Here is a 24,193-nt window from a genome sequence, read left to right on the forward strand (position 1 = left end):
TGCTCTGGGCACAAAAACAGAAACATTGGTACAAGATTTCAGGAAAAAACAGTTAAGCTGTTTCACTGAGGGTGGTTGTATTTGTATTATTTTTAATTAGAAAAGCTTTGCGAGAGGTGACGGTGTTATCAGAACTCCAACACGAAAACATTGTCAGATACTACAACTGTTGGATGGAGGATTCAAAAGTGCAACAAGAGAAAGTCCAAAAGAAACTAAAAGAGTAAGAGTTTTCTCCTCTAGTTTCACATAAGTGGATTCATCTTACAGACTGACAGAAAAATCACATTTTGCCTTTTTACCTGCAAGTGTCATATGTGGACAGTACCTCTTCATTAAGATGGAATTATGTAAATCTGCAACCCTCAAACAATGGATTGGTGAGAGGAACGAAGAGGATCTACCACACAGCCAGAGAGGAGCAGACAGTCTTCCTATTGCATTGCAAATAGTCAGCGGAGTGGAATATATTCACTCCAACAACTTCATTCACAGAGACCTAAAGGTGAGGCTTGGGCTTTTACACTGCTGCTTTGGTTGGTCGGTAGGTTCCTTCTTTCCTTCCTTCCTTCCTTGAATTCTCCCTTGCTTGTGTTATATCTTCATTTTTTCTCTTACCACAATTTCTCTCTTGAAACTTTCATTGGGAATCTTCTTTCATTTTTTCATTAAAAATGTGCATGTGGCTTGAAGCAAACTGGATATAATCCAATGATGGACACTTCAAAATATTTTCCTTATTTTAAATATTTATAGGGGACCTGTTGAGCAAAATTCACATTTTGAGCATTTTTGTACTTTCTTTTGGGTCTGCTTCTAAAGCAGCCCAACTACTAAAAAAAACATTCAGATGTTTTTTGGCAATAGGTTCGTGTTTTTTGGTGTCTTGAAAATGAGCCATTTCAAAAACCTCCTGAATGTTAAGTCACAAATTATCAGGCAATGCCCCTGTTTCAGGGGCTTCATTAGCCCATGTTTCAGTATGTTGGTGGTTTAGTAATTTCAGTTTTCATAAAGGATTAGTTGTTCGATCCAAGAAGTTTGATAATCACTTTAATCATTTTTTTTTTGTTTTTCACTTCTCAGCCTCTCAACATAATGTTTGGAAAAAATGGGAAGGTGAAGATTGGGGACTTTGGTCTCGTCACTATTGACAGACGTGAAATCTTGATCGACAGAACAGAAGGGCCAGGAACCAAAATCTACATGGCTCCTGAACAAGTAAGTAAAGTAATGTGCTAGAGCTAACACGAGTTTATTGTATAGTAGAATAAAAAATAGAGGTGTTTAAACACTTAGACATTTAAAAACTGAAAACAAGATCTTAAAATCAATTCCAAAGGAAATGGACAACCATTGTAGGAAATACCAAATTGGGCTGATATGTTAATTCTGAGTTGTCTCTGCTAACACATACTATACAGTGACAAATCATAAATTACACGATTTCAGAAGGGCACTTTTTTTGTCCAGACGAAAAAGAGAAGGCATTCCTGTACAACCTAGTATCTTTCTGGACACACCCCTCCTCATAACTGATGACCTGCTGTGCAAAAAACAAACAAAACCAATTGAAATATACAAGCTAATTACTAGAATAATAAATAATTGTAAAATTAACTTTTTGATGTTTTAACAGGAAAGTAATAGATATGATCGTAAAGTGGACATGTTTTCTCTGGGTCTGATCTTTTTTGAACTTCTTTGGAAAATCTCAACTGGCCACGAAAGAGCAAAGGTTAGACTTTTATAATAAGACTGATTTTAATCACTCTGTGTGTTTTCTCTTGCACTGTTTTTCTTTGAAATGTGATATAGAATTATTGCCTTAACAAACTGTTTTTCTTCTTTGTTACTATTAGATTTGGGAAAATGCAAGAAACAACAAGCTTCCCAAAGAGTTTTCACACAATTTTCCCTTTGAGGTACATTATTATATTTTTAAGTCTCTGCCAATTTATTCACCAAATGCACTTATCTGAGAAACTGTTTTATGGAGCCTCATACTAATAAAGGTTCATTGTTCCTATTTTTGATTTTAGTCCCGAATTATCAAATCTTTGCTGTCTGAGAACCCAGATGATCGACCTGAAGCAAGTCAAGTGAAGGAACAACTGGAGAGAACAAACCAACACCTGGACCAACACAGTGTGTGAAAGTCAAAAGAATGAGAGTTTGGTCGTACAGAAGGAGGAGATGCTTTATTTTCACATGATCTGTGGAGAAAGTTGTCAACATGCAGCACTTTGGAGGAATTTTTAGCATTGCAAAAAAAATCATCATGATTTAAAGTGTGTCTTGCAATAATTACAACTTAAATAATCATGCTTGTTCTAAAAAAAAATGTTGGGTCATTTTAGGAGCCGGTTTCCTTATTCTTCTGTAGAAATAAATCATCTTTATAAAATCTATGGGACAACTGGGAGGAAAAACTAAAGGCAGGCTTGTTGGGTTGCCAGAAAGCAAGCTGCATTTTTTATTAAACTGTTACCCCTCTGAAACTCAATTAACTTCAGCAACATGATGCATTTTGATGCACAGAAAGTTAAACAATCATTCAGAGGATGTTCTTGTTTTTAAACAATGTACAAAAATGCATGCAGTGAAATTTTTAGATTTTCCTAAGTATTTTTGGTTTTAAATGTCATTTATAAACCATTTTCTTCTGTTAATTATTTTTGTCAAAATCTACAGTGATTTGCAGTTTTGTTGCTTAGAACAAAACTCTGCAAACCCACACAAGGTTTAGGACCACAGTCAACACACAAGGTATAACATTAAATCTTGAAAAAATATTAACTGCTAAATGTGATATTTTACCATTTATAATTATTCATCTGAATATGACCAACTGCTAGTAAAAATATTGTAACATCTGATAGGATGTGGGTACAAAATTTGTTGTTTACAGCTACAAAGGGACGACCTTAAACTTACTGCTAAGTAATCCATCCCACAGTAAAATAAAGAATCTTTAAAGAGCTCATAAACATTTACTGCCATCAAAACCTCCGTTATGTGCCTTAAAGCATTTTGATTTATGTTTAAATCTGATGCATCATCATATGTTATCATGAATTTAGGAGCAAAAATATTGTTATTGGTTAGGGTTATCAGCAATGTATTATCCATCCATTTGTAATACAAATGGATGTTTACATCTCATGTTTTTGAACTGAAATGTAATAAAAAGTTTATTAAAAAACATATGCTTTGCTGTTGATGCTGAGTGATTATACTATAAGCTTATTTTTGGTGGCCACTGCGAAACAACGCCTCTCCACTCGGCTACATGTGAACTCTAATTGCTATGGGCCGAATCTTCCTTTAACACTTGAGGTTCTGCAATAACTTCTATTTACAGCCGCTCACCTCCAGCCCAGATCCCGTCAGCAGCGGCTTTAAAAGATTGCAATCAAATAAAATATATTAAATAAATGAATAAAACTGTTTCATCCATAACTTAAAAAAAATACTAATAATTTAAATAAAATAGCTACTTATAGGGTGCTTATTGTAACAGCTTATTGTTGCCGTGTGAAACTATTTGGAGATCAAAATGTTGCCAGACATTTTGATCTGGCAACAATAAGCTGCCAGATCAGCTTATTGGTGGGTCCACCTTTATAGGACCCACCTCGCAAAAAAGGCGCACAAAATAAATTGCATACGCAATAAAATACTGTATCACGAAAATTTGACGGGTGATGCAGCAGCGGTTTGCTGCCATTTATTTTGATCCGCAAGCAAACTGACGAACCAATTCCTGAATCAGTCACGTGGTACGGTTCAAATATGAGACTTCAAGCGTCACAGCCTGTTGATGGAGGCGGCTCCATCAACACAAGCCTCGGTAGGCGCCTCACATAAATCCTCCAGGATTACTCAATACACGCCCCGAATCCTCGGCACAGGAGAAACATCACTGCCTTATACACTTTCTGAAACGGACTCGGCTAATAGTGAATGAAAATACATTGATGCGCAACTTGTAAGTACAGGAGTTAAACATGGCGGAAAACTTCTCCAGAGAGTCTGCTCGAAGCGAATCAGACCACGAGGCTCCTGCTGATCCAGATGTTAATAGTGTACTGCTAACCAAGATGCAGCTGAACGACCCAAGCACTGATCTCCTCAACAGGTTGGAGAACATTATTTCAAATGTGGTTAATAAGGAGATTTCAGCAGCCGTGACACCGCTAGAGACTCAAATTGCCTCGATTGGGTCTGCTATTCACGATTTGAAGCGGGCTGCTAACGATCAGGACGGGAGGCTGGCTATGCTGGAGGCATCAGTTAACTCCTTAAATGCATCAGTTGGCACGTTGTCCAAGAAATGTGAAGACTTGGAGGATCGCTCCGGACCAAACAACATCCGCCTTGCGGGTGTTCCGGGAGGGTCGGAAGATCACCGGCCGACGGAGTTTGTGTCCGCCCCGCGTCAGGATCCGCTCGGCCTTGATGCTAAGCCTTCCCTTGACCGAGCTCAGCGCACATTGCGGGTCAAGCCAGCAGAGGGAGACCACCCGAACCCATTAGTTGCCCGTGTCAGCCCGTTTCGAATACAACAGTCAGACTCCGACAGCAAGGTGGACTATGTTATGGTTTCTCCAGAATCACATTCAAACTTACGGCAAACTAGAACATTCTTCACTCTTTCTTTGCGTTTCAGGTGTCTGAAGATGGAGCAAAAGCAGTATCACAGTCAGATGCACTGTAAGGCAAAAAAAAAAAAAAAGACTTCAAGTTGTAGAGCTGAATACTATATCTGTACTCACATGGATGTACTTATTTGTTTTCTTTCTCAGGCATTCAAATGAGTCATCATCACATGACACGCAGAAGACTTCAAGTGACTCAATATTATTTGCTGATTTCCCAAACCCCCCCAACAACCAGGTTTGTTTATCGCAGTTAAAAGGTGTGATAGTTAAAGCAGTACTGCACTATCTGTATGATATCTTAAGAGCCATTAATTTACATGGTAAAGCAAAGCCAGGTCATCTTTTAGAGACTGATTTACTAAGTGTGTCTAGGTATAAATATCTGGGGGGAAAAATGGCAGAGTAAAAGCCTTGAATTTCAAAGGTAGGTATGAAAAAGTAGTTCCTATTTTGAAGGAGTAAAACTTGTCTCGACAAGTTGGTGTACCTGAGCTGTGATTCATAATAATGTTCTACTTTGTGTTGGTTTGTCACGTAAAATTACAGAGAACAAATTGAAGCTTGTGATTGAAATATAACCAAATGAAAGTGAAGGTTGCAAGTTACTGTAGTTACTGGGAAAAGACGTTTCTACTAAGAAAAACTAAATAGTGAAGTTTAAGGTAATAACAAGAAAAAAAAATCTACTGTTGCGAATTTTAGATGTCCAGAAAAAGTGGATCTGGAGGAAATGAGCCATCACCCACGTCACAGTAAGTCATCTTAAAAAGATAAAGCGCTTTGCTTTAGTGGGGATATGTGGAGTACGAATGAACAGTCATTATTTTACTGCAGTAGCAAATTGCCAATCCTGATGGCTACCAGGTCACTCTGTGGTCCATTGAGGAGCACAGGCACATCATGTAGAAAGAGACGCACCTACTGTAGGTGTGATTCTCAGCCTGGGCCTTTCACTGCCAGTCTTCTCCCTCTGCTTCCTTTCCTGTCCTCTAAAACTGTCAAGTAAAGGCCACACATTTAGGAAAAAAAAAGCCAGTAGCTACTCTGAGCTTTGCTGATTCAAGAACAAATATTTGCATCATGTAAAACATGAATACAAAGTTTTGCTATTGAATAAAGGCTTGTTTTGTTCAGCCTAGTGACACCCTGTCATGTCTGTATTTTGTTTAGATTTTTACTGTTTTGTGCACTTAAGAGCATTTGGTACATGAACTGCATCCAATGTCACTTCTAGAATATTTCACTGCTGATTAATTTAGAGCAGTGGTTCTTAACCTGGATTCGATCGAACCCCAGGGGTTTGACAAGTCGGTCTCAGGGGTTCGGCGGAGGTAAAGACACACTTGTGTAAAGTCGTGATGACGCCCCGCTKTGCCATCACTTGCTGCAGAGGATCRCGTTACATTGCTTAGCCAATCAGTGCTGTGGAGGAGCACTGATTAAAGGAGCTCCACTCTCAGCATGGATTTGAACTTGTGTCTTTAATTACTTCAGCAAAACTCACTGTTTTTACCAAATTCAATATATGTTTCAATAAAAAAATATTTTGTTTAGAAATGAAAAATATAGTTTTGTTTTTCATTTGCTTTACATGACAAAAAATTGTACTCCAGTAGCTGCTGCTGCTTTAGCCTGAATAACCTTTAGGAACATCTGAAATTAAAACTCAGATTGTTGTGACCGCTGTCTGCTGCAGGTTAATGATTAGTTAATAATCTGCACGATCACACTTCTTACCTACTTCTATTAAAGCAGCTTGTAGAACACAGAGTCTTAACTATAGAACAATAATTTCTACTAATGTTTTGTTAAAGAGATTCTGCTGAGCCGTCACAGAGCGAGATGACCGGCTCGTCTGATCCGGCGGATTCTTCACAAGCTTCTTCAGACCAGGTTTTGCTTTTGTTTTAAACTATGAACGCATTGTTTGATGCTTATGTAGACACTCATATGTTATCTGTAAATGTAGGAGTTGAAAACATTGCAGATCTTTAAGCATTTTACAGAAACTATCATAAAGTCTTCATGGCTGAAACATTTTTAGGATGATAGAAACCTACTGCACAAACAAATTAGTGTTTATATAAAATGAACACACTACAAAGGTACATACTGCAGTTAATATAATTTGAACTGTACCTTGTAAATCTGCCTTGAAGCTTCTATGTTCTCTTGTAGATCATAATTAGGCCACCAGCCCCATTCATAGGGCTCACCTTAAGATACCATAATTGTTGCTTCTCACACTTCCATTAWTGTGGAGCAGCAGAAATTACAAGTGTTCTGCTGATGCATTTTCTGCGTTTACTATTTGGAAAACTAGTAATATGATTTGTATTTATTGTATGGAATAAAATCTTACCAGGAAAAAGATCTTATTGCTATGGTTCCCATTTCAATTCTATGAGCAGACATCGAGACTAAAGGCTGAAGTTGTAGTATTTGTACTATTTCTATATATATATAGCGCAAATACTCACAATGTATTGCATTTCTATAATTAAAATGTACACATTATTTTCTTTTATTTTTTTGAGAATGATGTGGAAAACCAGGAAATCACAAACCCAAGAAACCCACCAGTGCAGTCGAGGTATTGAAAAGCATTTTATTGCACTAAAAGCATAAACTGTAATAAGTATTAAAGACCAATGCATGTTTTTGTATCTAAGCAATCTGTTTAATGTCTAAAGATTTACATCAGAGTTTGAGATCCTTAAATATCTTGGTGGAGGAGGTTTTGGTTGCGTTTTTATGGTGAAGAAAAAACTGTTGGGCCTGAATTATGCAGTGAAGATCGTTCCTGGAACAGAGTGAGTATGTGGTGCTGCTCTGGGCACAAAAACAGAAACATTGGTACAAGATTTCAGGAAAAAACAGTTAAGCTGTTTCACTGAGGGTGGTTGTATTTGTATTATTTTTATTTAGAAAAGCTTTGCGAGAGGTGACGGCGTTATCAGAACTCCAACACGAAAACATTGTCAGATACTACAACTGTTGGACGGAGGATTCAAAAGTGCAACAAGAGAAAGTCCAAAAGAAACTAAAAGAGTAAGAGTTTTCTCCTCTAGTTTCACATAAGTGAATTCATCTTATAGACTAAGAAAAATCACATTTCCCTTTTTTTTTACTTGCAAGTGTCACATGTGAAAAGTACCTCTTCATTAAGATGGAATTATGTAGCTTTGGAACCCTCCGAGAATGGATTAATGAAAAGAATAAGGAGGAACTACCACACAACCAGAGAGGAGCAGACAGTCTTCCTGTTGCACTCCAGATAGTCAGTGGAGTTGAATATATTCACTCCAACAACTTCATTCACAGAGACCTTAAGGTGAGACTTTTACACTGCTGGTTTGGTTGGTCGGTTGGATCTTGCCTTCCGAATGTCTGCCTTCCTTCTACTTCCTTCCTTGGATCCTCCCTTACTTATATTCTACATTCATTTTTCCTCTTCTACCAAAATTTCTCTCTTGAAAGTTGCATTGGGAAACTTCTTTAATTTTTTTATGAAAAATGCACACATGGCTTGAAGCAAACTGCGAACTTCATAGTCTTTTTCTTATTTTACACAAATATTTAAAGGTGGCCTTTGGTGCAAAATTCACATTTTGCTCATTTTTGTACTTCCCTTTGAATCTCTACAACTTCTAAAATCAGCCCAAGTACTTAAAAAAACTTCCAGATGTTTCTTGGTAATAGCTTAATGTTTTTTTGTGTTTTGGAAATGAGCCATTTCAAGCACCTTCAGAATGTTAAGTCAACAATCATCAAGCAATGCCCCTCAATTAGCAACCCCAGCAAAGCCCAGCCAGTTACCTAGCAACCTCAGTGGAGCTTCACCCATCACCCAGCAAGCAAAGATGAGCTCCAGCACATTTGGTCAGCTGGTTTTACCGCTGTGTGTGCTGTACAATGGCTACTGGAAAAGACAAGTATTTTGTTGTTGACTTGCTGTTCAGAAACCACCTGCTGCTTGTGCAGGAGGCTATACTTATGCTTTTCAAAGATGTACAGTACTACATTTGTGCATCTGTTTGCAGCCATTTTACATGTAAATGTTGAGTTGAGGTACAAGGTTAGCAGCAGCTTATTTGGATTTAAACTGACAAGTGGCCCAAAAACAGCTCATTATGAAAGGAACTCAAAATAGGCAGAACTGACCAGACTAAAATTTCATTATCTAAGAATTACTTTGTGCAAAAAATGTAATGAACAAGTTTTGTACAGCCCATAGATCGGTCCTAACCTGTTCAAGGAAGCATAATAGGTCACCTTTAAGATTAAGAATCTCAAAAGGGTCAGTTTAGTCATTAGGCAGTGTTTCAGTATGTTAGTGGTTTAGGAATTTTCAGTGACGTGCGGTGAGGTTCATAGCTGGTGAGGCACCGACTTGATCATAATCAGATTTACAAATATAGACCCCTGGCATGTTATTACTTACATACAGAAATTTCGCGCACAACGCTGGAGGGCAAAAGACTATTCTTTTACATGCCATCCATAGTCGCGCTGCCACGGTAGAATAATTCCGTTAACCCAATGAAACTTAGTAATGTAGGTATTATTAATTTAGTGCTGTGCTCCACCGCAAAGGCAAAAACCAAAGTACAACTCAATACCACTTCTTTCTCGCTCTCTGTATCGGCCAAGCTACATGCAGACTCGTTGCCATAGCAACTGACAACAACAGCACTTTGTTTCAGGACTCCACACCAAAAAGACACTAAAATTTTTCCCACACAAACAACAGAACATTCAGTCTTTTGCAGTAGTATGTTTTTAGGCTTACTGTTTATTTTGCGATTATTAATAAGTAACCATTGTGGTAGATTATGGCTACTGCTGCTAACTGCAGTTTGTGGGTTATGTTTCTACTGCATTTTTAATACATACAAATTGTAGCCCACAAAACGCAAAAATATTATTGCTGTCTCACCTTTACTTATAAATGAAGTCCATGCACTGCTCATTCTGCACAAACATATCTGTTCATCCAAAGCCAAGTCTATTCTCAACACAAGTTGAAAAAAGAAGGCAAGAAAAGCAGAAAAAGCAGTTTCTAGCAGGACATCCACACAAAGCCAGTCTTTTCTTGTTATACCACTTTGTTTGAAAAGAGCGGGTACCCTTCTGACTCGTAGTTTGAAGCAAACCTTTCTGCTCCGGTGTTGGTCTTCTTTTAGTATTTCCAAGCCCACTTCAGAAAACTGCAGTAATGTAGTAATCTGTGTTGACGTTGGAAGAAGAATATATCACTGCACTTGACTTATTTACTGTATGGCTAGCTCGCTGTCTCTTACTCTGCATACTTGGAGTCATAATACCAATGTCAGCATATATCCCTTCTCTCTTGGTAACTCTTATTGTTCAAAAAATATAAGATTTCTTCTGGTCCTTTGAAATACCTCTTATTTTATACTTATTTAGAATTGTGTAGTTGGTGAATTTTGAAGAAAAGTTGATTCTTTTTATCATTAGTGGTTAATATATTATAAAACACATTCAACACAAAAGTTAAAATCTCGATTTATACTTCGTGGCGGTTCATTAGCACTAGAAAACGCTTATCTCTTTAAACCAAATTAATAGCGAGTTATATAGTTTATAAAACATAAGCTCTTTTGAAATAATGCTTACCTGATTAGATACAAGGCATTTACCGTTGCCAAATTTTGCAAAAGTGAAAATCTTAAGTTTACTTCGTAGCACTTAGTTACTAGTAAACACACCCATCTCTTAGCAACAGGCTAGCAACAAAAATTATTATTGATCAAAAAACATAAGATTTCTTCTGCTCTTTTGAAATACTACTTATTTTACATTCAAAGAATTGTGCAGTTGGTGAATTTTGCAGAATTTTTATTTTTTTGTCATTAGTGGCAAATATATTACAAAACACACATTCAACACAAAAGTAAAAATCTCGATTTATACTTCGTGGCAGTTCGTTAGCAGAAAAAACCCCACTTATCTCTTAACGCCAAATTAATAATAAGTTATATAGTTTATAAAACATGAGCTCTTTCAAAATACTTCTTATCTGCTTAGACTCAAGATTTGTAAATTGATCAATTTTGCAAAAGTGAAAATCTTAAATTTACTTCGTGGCACTTAGTTACCAGTAAACACACCCATCTCTTAGCAACAGGCTAGCAACAAAAAATTCTTATTGATCAAAAAGCATAAGATTTCTTCTGCTCTTTGGAAATACCACTTATTTTACACTAACAAGAATTGTGCAGTTGGTGAATTTTGCATTAAATTTAATTATTTTTGTCATTAGTGGTAAATATATTATAAAACACATTCAACACAAAAGTTAGCAGTAGAAAACGCTTATCTCTTAAAACCAAATTAATAAGTTATATAGTTTATAAAAATTTTTTTGCAAAAGTGAAAATCCTAAGTTTACTTCGTGGCACTTAGTTACCAGTAAACACACCCATCTCTTAGCAACAGGCTAGCAACAAATATTGTTCAAAAACCATAAGATTTCTTCTGCTCTTTTGAAATACTACTTATCTTACACTATTTAACAAGAACTGTGGAGTTGCTAAATTTTGAAGAAAAGTGTTGTTTTTTTGTTTGGTTTTAGTGGTAAGTATATTGTAAAACAGACATTCAACACGAAAGTAAAAATTTGATTTATACTTTGTTGCAGTTCGTTACCAGTAGAAAACGCTCATCTCAACACCAAATTAATTATAGGTGTAGAGCAATAGGTGCCTTACATGCATTGAAAAACAGTGTAAACATTGGTGTTTATGCAATGACAAATATGGACTTTGTTTATTACAGGTTACTTCTGAAAGTAACCTAATAAAACAATGTGCTTCGCTGCAGTTACACAATATTACTTTGTAGCTGTAATTTGTGGCTTCATATACTATTGCCTGTATGAACACACCTCCTTTTTTTATATATATATATATATTATATATATATATATATATATAGTTGGATGAAAAATAAATACTATATAGGACAAATCACAGGGTGACTATAGCAATATGAATTATCTTATTTCATATTATTTTTCCATGTTGGCAGGTGAGGCTATGCCGTCACTGGTAATTTTAGCTTTCATAAAGGATTAGTTCGATCCAAGAAGTTTGATGAACAGTTCAATCACTTTATTTGTTTTTCACTTCTCAGCCTTCAAACATAATGCTTAACGAAAATGGGAAGGTGAAGATCGGAGACTTTGGACTCGTCACTATTGACAGAAGTGAAATCTTGATTGAAAGAACAGAAGAACGAGGAACCAAAACCTACATGGCTCCTGAACAAGTAAGTAAAAGGGTGTGCTAAACCTAACATGAGTATTGGTTTTATTGGTCCAGGTGTTCTAGTACGACCTAAAACATCTGCAAGCTCCTTTGTTCATAACTGTTCGTAAATGTTCGTTACATTACCTGCTATGCAAAAACAAAACAAAACTAATTCTAATATTCAAGCTAATGATTAGGGCAAGAAATAATTGGAATATGAACTGTTTTGTTGTTCCAACAGGCAAGTAAAATCTATGATCGTAAAGTGGACATGTTTTCTCTGGGTCTGATCTTTTTTGAACTCCTTTGGAAAATCTCAACTGGGCACGAAAGAGCAAAGGTTAGACTTTCATAAAAATACTGATTTTAAAATTAAATAAATCTGTGTGTTTTTGCTTTCACTGTTAATGTAAAATGGGATGTAGAATTATTTTCTTAACAAACTCATCTAATTCACTCTTATTATGTCATAACTTTGTTATTGTTAGGTTTGGGACAACACAAGAAACAATGAGCTTCCCAAAGAGTTTTCACAGGCTTTTCCCTTCAAGGTACATTATTATAGTTCTAAGTCTGTCGATTTATGCGCAAAATGCACTTTAAAAATTGTTTCATGGAGCCTCATGCTAATCAAGGTTCATTGTTCTTATTTTTTATTTTAGTGCCGAATAATTAAATCTTTGCTGTTTGAGGACCCAGATGATCGACCTGAAGCAAGTCAAGTGAAGGAACAACTGGAGAGAACAAACCAACACCTGGATCAACACAGTGTGTGAATGTCTAGAGCAGTGTTTCTCAACCTTTATCCACAGTCCCTCACCGCCCCCCACCAAAGAATTTGCAGGCTACTTTGCACTGACCATTATTTTTATCATTAATATTACTATCACTATTGTAGATGTTTTGATTTTTATGCTCGTTTCTGTATTTATCATCAAAAATTATTTCCCAGAGAACAAAAAAGCCATGGGAATAGAAATTTTCACAGGCGTCTACAAAAAATGCAACAAACATTCAAGTTAAAATTTGTAGGTCTAACAGCAGCCAATCAGAGTGGAAAAAATATTCTTATTCTTTGCCATTTTCTAGTTGTTAAATATTACACAAATGAGCAGATAAAAGATGTACAGCAATGCCAGTTTAAACTTTGAACTATTTGCAAACGACTGAGCTCTGCAACATTAAAACATGGATAGAACTGTAACTACATTAATCATAGCTCTTCTTCTCTTCAGTGTTTCTGTCGGTTTCTGTTGGTGCACCTCTGTGCTGCCTTCAGGAGAATGAGACATCAGAGTATCATCCATAAAACTTCACCCACATGGCATTTATTGTTCAAACCAGAGCTTTCAGTGGAAAAACTAAAGTTCCRGATCCTTTTAATGCCATACAAATATGAGACAGAAACATGGATTATATATATAGTTTTACTGGACGGAAATTACAAAGAACAAATCTGGTTCTTAAAAACATAAAAGTGATCAGTTCTTTACTGTTATGGTCTGTAAGATATATTTATTCTCAGTATTAGATGTGGTCTCAACAAACCCATGGCACTTCAACAATATTATTTTACCTTTTATCTGGAAATAGTGCGTTTATTCTTGCCATAAAGTCCTCTGTATTATTGGTCGAAAGGTCTTGCCTTACCAGTTTATTCCTCTGTATCTACTTTAGTTTCTTAGTTTATTCTTGTATTTTGTTCTTCATTCATTTCCATTTAGTTTCCTTTCATTAGTATTATCCTCTCTTGGTTTATTGCTATGTCCACTTTAGTTTCTTTCCTGTTGCTAGATTTATTTTATCCTTTATTGATGCTCATCATCAGTAATTTTTACTCATCACTTGCTGCTCGATCTAATCGTCATGTGTTTCACATCATGTATTGATTTTTTCACTGTTCAGCGTCGGATTCTCTGTTTTTATGCCATAATTCACATCTAGTTCGTCCCCTCGTTTTATGTCCCGCTTCTCCTGTTTCAGAGTTTAGCGCAATGTGCGCGTCTTTTTTTTTTTTTAACTCCCTAAGGTGCAGGGCGGTCGGGAAGCGTATCGATGGGGAAAAGGCAGACTGACATAAACCTTTTAAAACAACGGAAACAATTTCTTCATTCTGATTATTGAAATTTAAAAGTGCTGTGTTGTTCTATCACCCCCGTTTCATACCGGACCACTTACAGCATCGGTGTTAACGCTATAAAATGAACGCTCTCTATCGTGGTATCACTCATGGAGGGATTTCTTTATTTCTTTATTTAAATGGGTTCATTTTTCAGAGGGATACACAGTGAGGGTATCGTGATTTTAGCTGCCAGTAGCAGGAGAACRGAGCTGCGCCAAGAAGCTAACMGAAGCTRACAAACACTGAATAGAAGAAGAGCTGCCATCGATACAGTTGCAGCCAAGCATGATTTAATGTTACACAATACAGTTTTACCAAGTTGCTCAAAGTCTAAACTGGCATTGTTGTGCATTTAAGGTGTAAAGTTTAACTTCGACCAAACGCCCCCCAAAGGCATCCCACCGCCCCCCCTTTTGTAAAAATGTCCGCCAGCGCCCCCTGCCGTCCTCTGAACGCCCCCTGGGGGGCGGTACCGCCCACGTTGAGAACCGCTAGTCTAGAGTGAGAGTTTGGTTGGGCAAAAACCAAAATAGCTGTTTCCTCGTCATGTTGCTGATGTTGTGTATGTATTACTGTTGAAAATATATACAGTTAAAAAAAACAAAATACTGTTTTCTAGTTATGTTGCTGATGTTGTATATGTTAGTGTTGGAAAAGGTCTCTTTCTGTTTTATATATTTGCCTAAAAATGTAATAAAAAGTTTATTTTAAAAAACATGTATTTTAGCTGTTCATGTTCAGTGACTGCACTTTTTAAGGTAATTTCTGATCACCAGAACTTCATAGATTTTCCTTGCCATTAATAAAATAGAAACATTAAAAAATAAAATTTTAATTTATGAATAGCAATGTCTCTGCGTTCTGGTTGTTTTGCAGTTTTCTTTTAGTTTGTTCAAGATTTGTGGAGCATAGAAACTGAGTCCTGGCCAAAATGTAACATTTCTGCTTGTCTCATAGCAAAATGCTGTGAGTATTTAGGGAGAAATGAATTTTAGAAGCAAACCTGAGAGGATGCAAAAGGCTTCAGATTGAGCTGGAGGTTCAACGGCCCTAAACATTCAACCTCAGTAGCAGTAGGTTAAGAAAGCACATTCATGTGTTAAAATGGCCCAGTCAAAGCCTAGACTTAAATCCATTCAATAATCTTTGGCCATATCTGAAAAATAATGTTCACAGATGATCGCCATCTAATCTGATCATTGTACAGTTTTCAAAGTCGAACGTTCAAAAATGTTGGTTTGTACAGAGCTGTTGAAGACTTGCAGCTCCTAAAAGAATCAACGCATTTTTCTGTATTTTTTTGTTTCTAAATGCTGCACAAATTTTTGTTGGTATTTTGCATGTAATCCGAATAAAATACACTGATTACTTTGGTTATTTTCGGACGAAATCTGAGCATGCTTTTTTTACATAACCTCTAGAGTTTACACTATCCATGGAAGATGGAGCAGAAATGATGCGGCGGTGTACACACCAAGCATCTTTCATGGCTCAACCTGTAGGTGGAGCTGTTGTTCTGCTGAGCTGTGTGTGCAGACTCCAGGCCTCCTCCGGCTGAGTGGGATCCAGGTTTGTTCACAGTGAGGGGGAGCAGAAAAGGGGTGGGGGGTGTGTGTGACATTTAATCATGCCTCCGGCACATGCTGCATGATTAGCATCTCGGTGGAAAACAACAGTCACAGTGGCCAAAGAGCAGATCTCACACAATCACGCAAACACCGGGTGAGGCGCAGGTAATCAGTGCAGATCAGCTCCTGCAGCTCAGAGTTCTACCTTAACAACCACAATAACACAGAGGAACCAAAAATATGTGCAGTTTATATAAACGAGACCTATTTTTATCGTTTCCTTGCAAATCTTGGTCAGATCTTCTGGCTCACCCATAAATCTAGAGGTTATTGTGCATTTAAACACTATCTGAAGCAACCAAAAAATATATTGGAGATGCATCAGAAGAGTGAATTTTTAACAGCTTCAAGAAGGTGTTTACAAAAAAAAAACAACTATCCTAAATGATCTTAATATTATGTTCTATTTGTTGTTTTCCATATCTTCACCTTCCACAAATAATGGCCTAAGTTGTTGGTTTTTTTGTTGTTGTTGTTTTTCCATTTTTATTGCCAAATAATTATTTAGGCAAAAACAAATAACTTCTGGCAAATTATTTTAGGAAGGTGACAATATGGAAAAACACACACAATCAATATAACAATATTATTATACATATCACATTTATCATTGTAGTATAACTAATTTCTTCTGACCTATGACGTCTGTTTTATGTTTGTATTTGTTTGAATTTGTTGTGTGTGTATATTTTGTATTTTTAGCTGTTTATGCTGAATGTGTGAACCTCAGGAAAAGTAGATGCAGAGAACTTCAACTAATATGGATCCAAATAAAAGAAACAAAGACATTGTGTGTCAAATGATGAATTTAACACTTTAAGCTTTATTACTGGATAAATGTTTCTGGCGATAAATTGTATTTCTGGGTTTGTAAACTTGCAAACATTTGTCCTCCTGACATTTTGCTCCATCTGAGCAGCATCATCTCTCCTCTAAGATAAGAAAGCCGGTGAGTCTCCGGTCCTCTGCAGCAGCCGCGCTCCTGTGAGCAGGGTTATTGGATGTATTGAGGTCACTTCCTCTGAGAGCAGTGTGGGCGCTGAAGCAGAGCTCCTGGTCAGTGGCATGAACCATGTATCCAGGGGTAAAATGGACTCACAAGTCAGAGAGTCTGCCTGCGGTCCCCGGGGTCTCGGCGAGTGATTACTCGGTGCACAGCCTCATCTCGGAAGCGGCAACCAGAGTTTGTTTTTGCTCCGTGTGTCTTACGGAACCAACCTCGCCCGGGAGCGGGCTTCAAAATCAAAATGAGAATTCAGGATTCATGAGAGGCTGTCACATAGAGCTGCCCTCCTTCACTGCTTGTTCGTATATTTCTGTTATGCTAAAACCCACTTAACCTCTGGTGAACTGGAGCTTACTGGAGCATGAGCACATGACGCGTTTCACCCCCAGGCTCCTGTTGGTTTTCGCCCTGGACTTTCCACCTCTCTGCAGCCACATCCTGCCACTGTCCACAACACTTAGCAAACAGGACAAGTGCTGTTTAAAGGGCCTGAGTGGGTTTCAGGGTTTTATTCTCATCTCATCTGATGCATGTGTTGCATAGTGTCCTTCTTCTGTGGTTACACCTAAAGAAACGTAATTAACTTTCTATTTAACTAGTTTCAATTCAATTTCAATTCAACTCTGATGAACTGAAGAGGCGAAGGTCAATAAACTGATAAAACACAGCTGGTAGTTTCTCTTCAGCAGCATAGAAACAGTTTCTGTTTGACGACACTGACTGGACAGACCAGCACTCAGAAAAAGGAAGGTCCACGAAGCTCAGTGAAGGTGTGTAGAGTTACAGCAGCTGTAACGTTATATTTTAAATCACTGTGGACTCCAACGTTATCGGCTTAAACAACAGTAGAAGACGTCATTGAGCTGGGTTTACGCATTTCCAAGACCTGGAGGAAACTTAAAATCAGTCAACCTCAGATTAAAGAAAATGTGTTTGCATGTTCAGGAAAACCCACAAAGGTTTTCTGTCTGTAGGTGGAAACCTCTGAAACAGCAGTGTCATTGTGGTGATGGTCATGGTGCTGACCAAAACAAACAAAAAAAAAACTCCAAAATTGATGCCTTCAGGATAAAGAGAAATGTCAGCTGGACAATCCAAATGCCTTTGAGAGAAAAGTTTTAGACGAGAAAAAGATTGAGCAGTTTGGCAAGAAAACAAGAAGTTGTGGACGGACTTTACAAACATTTCTGCATTTTTTTAAAATCTGGAATAAACTTCTAGAAAAGTGAAAAAAAGCTGAAACACTGAGTTCCTTTAAATCAGGGCTGAAAAACCAAGTCAATGAATGAATGGGAGGTTTAAACATCATTTAATGTGGGACTACAGTGTGGGAGTCATAAATGATTGTATGTTGATGTGTATGAGAGAGCCAAGAAATAAAATCTTTGTCTTCTACTTGCTCCTTTTCAAACAATTTGTGTAAAATTGCATGTTTATTTTATTTTTTATGTTTTCACTTTATATTGTCTGTTTTAAATAAATAAAATAAACATAAACTCAAAAATGTGTGTCAAAAACTTGGTTTTTTAAACCCCTGCAGTTTGTAGAAAGTGCAACGAATTCACGGTGTGTGCAGCTGGACTTCAGCATCAACAGGTAACAAGAAGAAGGCGAAGCTCGAAGCTATAAAAGCAGCACAGAGCTCTTTGTCCACCTGACTGAGCTGTAGTCAGTAGAAGAGATTGGATCCTCTTTTACAACACCTACAGTAAATCCTCCCCCAGCCTTTTATGCTGTGGTTACATAAAGCTCATCTCACAGGAGACATCCCTAATGGTCCGTATCAAATGTGCTGTAAATCGCTGCACATCAGTCAAATGTTCTGCAGAGACTTTTTATCCATTTTCACCTCTCGCATACAGCAGCTTGCTCTCTCTGGAGGCCTTGCCTGTCAGAACTGATCTTACACATCACAGTACTGTTTTTGCTAAGATGTTGCTTTTTTTTTTATTTTTTACAGGCGATACACACGCTGTTACAGCTGCTGTTTGAGTCGTTTTATGTTTTATTTTGGTCAGATTTGGCATGAAAACACAGGTTAAAAATGCCACAATGTACAGTTTCTTAAACAAGCATAAGACTCTTTCTCTTAACCTTCCACCCAATTAAATATCTTAATAAAACAATTGTTTTATTAAGATTCCAGCCTGTTTCTGCTGCATGTTGTGTAACCCTGGGCAAGGCACCGTGTATGAACGTGTGCATGTCTGTGAGTGTCATCCTACTTTAAAACACTTGAATTTAGTACATCAAAGTGCAAAACAGGTTTTAGTACTTGATTAACCACTGATTAAATTATAGATTTATAATTTATACATGACAATACAATAGGCTGTCTCTTTATTCTGACTGGAAAAGGCAAAGAAATATCAAAAGTGGATAATAAAGTCAAATCCAGTGGAATGTAAGAGAGGCTGAACTATTTGTTACCTAAAAATGGTGTGTGTAAAAGAAATAATTGTTTTCTGTGCTTTTCTGACAGTTTTCTGCTCTGCAGGACATCTGCAGCAGCTGTCAGAGCCGCGCTGCCTCGTGTCACATTGTGAGGTCAGGTAAAATTACTGCAAATGATATTGCATTCTCGCTTCTGTCAGCCTGCCAACTGTCGACTGGCGAATCCAGCAAAGTCATTTGTCAACTTCCTGCCCTCGCGAGTCCCCACTTACCGGCGTTTTAAAAGCACGGGCCCCTGCTTACAGCACTGAAGGTCAGGGACGCGATGGCAGACTCACCTATAAATCTTTAATAGGCGAAGGAGTCAGCCCCATCTGGAGTTGAGCAGTTCATTGCAGAGCAACTGGGGTGTGACTGAAGATCATCTGCAACCACTTTCTCCTCTGTTTTCTTTTGCAAAAGATGACACTTTCTGACGGGCCAGCTGTTGTGCTGATTTCGGGAACACAGGAAAGACATGTGAGAGATGATGCAATCACAGCGTTAGAGCTGAATTCAGAAGGTGAATGCAGAGAGAAGGCAAAAATAGCTTTATGTAAACTGATTGTAGCCGGTTTATACCTTGATTTATTACAGTGCCATGCAAAAAAGAAATAAAAAATGTAAATGTTCAAATATCTTCACATTATGACCATAAACTTTAATGTACTTAACTGGAATTTTATATGCTAGATTACAAATATAAAACAATGGGAAAAAAATGAGCATTGTGGCATGCACTGGGTTTCAGACCCCCTAAAGGGCCAATATAATGCATTTTCCAACCACATACTGTCATTGTATAGCACAGTAAAGCAACTACGTTACTTTAAGTTGCTATGAAATTGTTGTACGAAACAAGACTTAAAAGAAATTTGTTTAGCAATTTCACGCCTTGAAATTGGGCCCCTGTCTCTTTAAGAAGCTCCTGGTCTTTCCAACACTCTGTATTCATTGCATCATCTTAGAAGCGTTTGACAGAGAAGTAGTTTGTATGGTAACAGTTGCTGCTGCTAGTCTGAGGAACTGCCATATAATTCACTCTATCCATCTCACCATCAGCATCTTCCTTGAAGTGAAGCATCTCCCCACAGCATGATGCTGCCACCACTCTGTTTCATTTGTGTGCTTAGAGGGATGTCGAGTACACATTTCTCCCCCAATTAATCCTGTGTATGTCGCTCAAAAAGAGCAATTTTGGTTTCTATGACCAGAGAACATTGTTCTGTGCGTTGAGTCTCCTGCGTGGCATTTAATAAACACCTCAGATAGTTTAATAATTAGGTGACTTTTTTGGAGCACTAGAGTAAAGGGGCCTGAATACAAATGCGTGCCATACAAAAATTTTTTGATCCATACTTCACTTTTCCTCCACCAAAACTTTCAGTCTCATAATGAATTCAAATAAAACACAGAATCTGTGGGTGTAACCTGACAAATACTGGTACAAGTTATTATCCGAAGCACCGTTTCATGCAAACACAACTACAAATCAATAACAGAGGCATCTACACATCCTCCTCTATGCTTCCATTAATATAAAAGTTAAATAGGAGCCATCATGCACTTCTCCAGAGGTCTATGAAGTTTTATGTGCTTCTTGATTGATTTTAAGAGAAGGCGTCGACTCCTTCAGTCTGCTGCTGCAGACTGACTTTGTGGAGATGGATCCCGCTCCAAATGCTGTTAAAGACTGCAGAGGGATGTCATAAAGCCAACAATTAGGGTATACGGAGGAGCAAGGATAAAAGAGAGGTGACTTAATGGCGTAGCGTGAATGATAGCAGTAAATTCAGGTCGCATGATGGCAGTGGTGGTAGCAACAAAGCCAAAAAGGACAGGGGAAAAAAAACAAGCTCATTAAACAGGCAGATAAGCAGGAAGATAGAGCGAATCCAGAGGAAATGATTACGTGTGTAACGTTTGCAGATTCAAGTCTTCCTCTTTCTCTTTGTGTCGGCCGTGATTACACGGGCTCGTATGAAAGCAGGCGAGCAGGGAGATGAAAGCCGTGCAAAACCAGGACACGAACAAAGTCAGAAAACAGAAAGAGGGGGCCAGCGCTTGAACACCGCGCCATGACAGACAGCCTTTGGGGCTGTTTTTATTCGGCTGCCAGGAGCTTTTTAGGATTCGTTTTATCTGCTCTGCCTTCCCATCCACCCACATGCCCACCCCTCTGGATGGTGCTCCAGATGATTTGCGTCCAGTTTGGCTTCACTCGAGCCAACAGAGCCTCTAAAAGCAGACACACTCTGCCTCCCTCTCTGCAATCAGCCCGCCTGTCTGCTGTTTGAGAGCTGTTAAACCTCTTTTCTGCCTGAGTGGGTTTGTTCGCATTTAGGGGAAAAGGTCCCTTCAGGTTTCAAATATGGTTTTAAAATACACTTTACTTTTTCATTTCCATCTCTTTAGATTATGTTGTTGTTGCCTGGGGGGGGGGGACATCAAACATTCAGCAGAGCACATTATGTTTGACACATTATTGTTATGGTTGCATGTTCGGAGCAGATGCACTCGATGGGAAGTTGAAGGATTAGCAACAGAAGGTTGAATTTGTTGATTCCTCCGATTTTTAGAGGACAAATTTAGAAGAGAAATTTATGCCACTTACGTGATCATTTGTGACATACTTGGAGCATGGCTAAAAAATTCAGTACCGAAAGATTCACAAGGGCCGGGGATTTGATGATACTTGTAGACACTTGTATTGATCCTTATTGAAAAGAGTCTGCTCTGTCTGGTGCCTCCAGAAATCAATACCAGTCAAAATGGATGAAGCCTTTGTGAGGGAAAATTCAGTATGTCACAGTTTAAATAGGCAGAGTGCTGAACTTTACGTATTCTGTCTTTATAGCAGATTACTACACAGCAACGGTGAAAACGTAAAGTATCACTGTGTGTTTTGATGCGGCGTGGTAATGATGATCAAGAGATGACAAATGGAAAGTTTCTAAATATTTCTATGTAAATATTTCATATTTTGAAAGGTGAAACTGCATGGCGGAGCATTTGAACTGCAGATCTCCTTCAGTGACAGACTGCTGCATCCTAAATGCACTAAGGAGCATTATCGCAGGTCCTTCCTCCACGCAGCCGTTTTCTTTTAATGCTCAAATAGACATGCACATTTTGAACATCTTTTTTAATGACCACATTTTCTGGGCTGGAGTATGTTTTTATAACTACGTGGTATTTATGTTGACATTTTGCTGTTACTGTACACTATTTTATTATTCTGTTTTTATACATACATAACATAGTCCTTCTATGTGTGAGTCTATTTGCTGTTATTGCCTGTCAGTTTGTTGTTGTTGCACAGAAATGTCCCCATTGTGGGACAATAAAGGATATTTCTATTCTATTCTATAGAATAGAATAGTAAGGCTGTTACTCTTTCTGTAACAGCCTTACAGAAAGAGTAACAGAGTGATTTGTAGTTGTGTTTGCATGAAACGGTGCTTCGGATAATAACTTGTACCAGTATTTGTCAGGTTACACCGACAGATTCTGTGTTTTATTTGAATTCATTATGAGACTGAAAGAGTGACTGAGTTCAAATCTCAAATAAGCAGAGTTTCCCTCAGTGTATTATAAGCCTGGCGGGTCACCAGGTTTTACTTCTGCCCCCACCAGGCTTAGCATTGATAATTTTAGTTTTTTCTTAATTGCCTTTTTACAGACTTTATAGTTGGTGTTTAGGCATTCATCTTCCAGTCTTCCAATAGCTGTCAAGTGATATTTTCAAATTTCCTATCAACTTTAAACATTTTTTAACTCAAAAACACGGTGGCCAGTTGGATGACTATTCTAGCACCCCAAGCACCAGGCTTAGCAAGTTTTCTGGGGGAAACTCTGAATAAGCTACGTATTTGGTGGTGATGGTTGGTTGCTTTTGGAGTCTTAGGAATTACCTTCAAAAGCAAACATATCCTAAGCTTAAAAACATATCAATGTCAATGTCAAATTTATTTCCTCAAGATTATAATTGCTTGCAGTGATTGTTGAAGTGCATTCATATATTTTCAATGATGTGTTTTTAACAATGTTTTAAAGCTCACCATTGTGTTACAGAACTCTTCTGTGTGTCTTTTGCTTTCTTATGTGTGATATTTTATTCAGTTAGAAATCACTTCAAATTGCTGTAAGACAAGCCCAAATCATGATCAATTCACCCCCATGCTTTTGCACTAATTGTTCTTCTACTACTCATTAGGTTGACTGAACTCTATGGTAATGTCAGTGAAGGATTTTGTAGAGCCAGAGGCTTTAATCTTTATTTTTTATCTGATCACTTAAAGGCACCCCTGTTTTATTTCTGTAATGATTTGCTTTTGTGACTCCCTGTTTTCAGTTTTGTGGCTGAGGTCACCGATTTTATTTAGTATTTCTCCTTGTATTTCAATGATCAAAAGATGCCGGGTGCTACGCTATTACTCCCGGAGCACAGATCCAAAGCATCACATATTTTCTACTATTCTTACTTGTGGACAAAATGTAACACATTTTCATCCTTGATTTCAGGTCAATCTCTCCTGAATTGCTGGTTGTACAAAGGTCAATCAGTCTCTGATTCTGTTCAAAGTACACTGTTCAAGTGTTTTAAAAGCTTGTACTGGTGCACTGACACAAAACAATAACTCTTTTATACAGTATAGGACTCTCAGAACTTGCCGTAATATGATGTCTTTTTAAAAAACCCCATGGGGGTGAAGACCGCTGAATTACATTTATTTTGCAGCACATCTGGCTTCTCAGAAATCCTGTTAGAGATGGCTGCTTGTCCCCGTTGCTGGTGATCAGCTCCTGTGTTCTTCATCAGTCCCAAATTAGTGGCATTATACCCAGAGAGCCATTTCATAACTGAATTTGTTGTTGCGTGTGAATCCTCGTAGGGGAACCAGTTCACCGCGTTGCCATCTGTCCTCCTTCTTCCACCCTCTGGAGCTGCTTTTCCCAGAAATCAACACCCTGTGGTCTGAATCACACTTGCCATCCTGTTGTCTGCATTTACTATTTATATTTTGTTGTAAAACGTTGATTCCACCCCCCCCCCCCCCCCCCCC

At 37.9% G+C, this 24,193-nt stretch overlaps 1 protein-coding gene across 2 annotated transcripts in view; it reads left to right on the top strand.

The window, feature by feature from the left end:
* LOC103477355 (interferon-induced, double-stranded RNA-activated protein kinase) overlaps nucleotides 1-12,788 on the top strand; it is a 19,118-nt gene extending 6,330 nt beyond the window's left edge. Inside the window, exons 1-13 of one of the 2 annotated variants that reach the window (XM_017308866.1) lie at nucleotides 3,792-4,589; nucleotides 4,673-4,716; nucleotides 4,809-4,899; nucleotides 5,367-5,416; nucleotides 6,479-6,557; nucleotides 7,202-7,257; nucleotides 7,358-7,477; nucleotides 7,593-7,715; nucleotides 7,803-7,998; nucleotides 11,823-11,957; nucleotides 12,180-12,278; nucleotides 12,427-12,489; nucleotides 12,601-12,788. In XM_017308866.1, coding sequence (XP_017164355.1) covers nucleotides 4,011-4,589; nucleotides 4,673-4,716; nucleotides 4,809-4,899; nucleotides 5,367-5,416; nucleotides 6,479-6,557; nucleotides 7,202-7,257; nucleotides 7,358-7,477; nucleotides 7,593-7,715; nucleotides 7,803-7,998; nucleotides 11,823-11,957; nucleotides 12,180-12,278; nucleotides 12,427-12,489; nucleotides 12,601-12,714 — 1,749 coding nt within the window. In that variant the 5' untranslated portion in view covers nucleotides 3,792-4,010 and the 3' untranslated portion in view covers nucleotides 12,715-12,788. Of the gene's footprint in view, nucleotides 1-3,791; nucleotides 4,590-4,672; nucleotides 4,717-4,808; nucleotides 4,900-5,366; nucleotides 5,417-6,478; nucleotides 6,558-7,201; nucleotides 7,258-7,357; nucleotides 7,478-7,592; nucleotides 7,716-7,802; nucleotides 7,999-11,822; nucleotides 11,958-12,179; nucleotides 12,279-12,426; nucleotides 12,490-12,600 lie in introns of those variants that run through there. The other variant, XM_017308867.1, reaches the window with a different exon arrangement.
* Nucleotides 12,789-24,193: the final 11,405 nt, after the last annotated feature.

Source organism: Poecilia reticulata, linkage group LG15, assembly GCF_000633615.1.
Source record: "Poecilia reticulata strain Guanapo linkage group LG15, Guppy_female_1.0+MT, whole genome shotgun sequence".
NCBI lineage: Eukaryota > Metazoa > Chordata > Actinopteri > Cyprinodontiformes > Poeciliidae > Poecilia > Poecilia reticulata.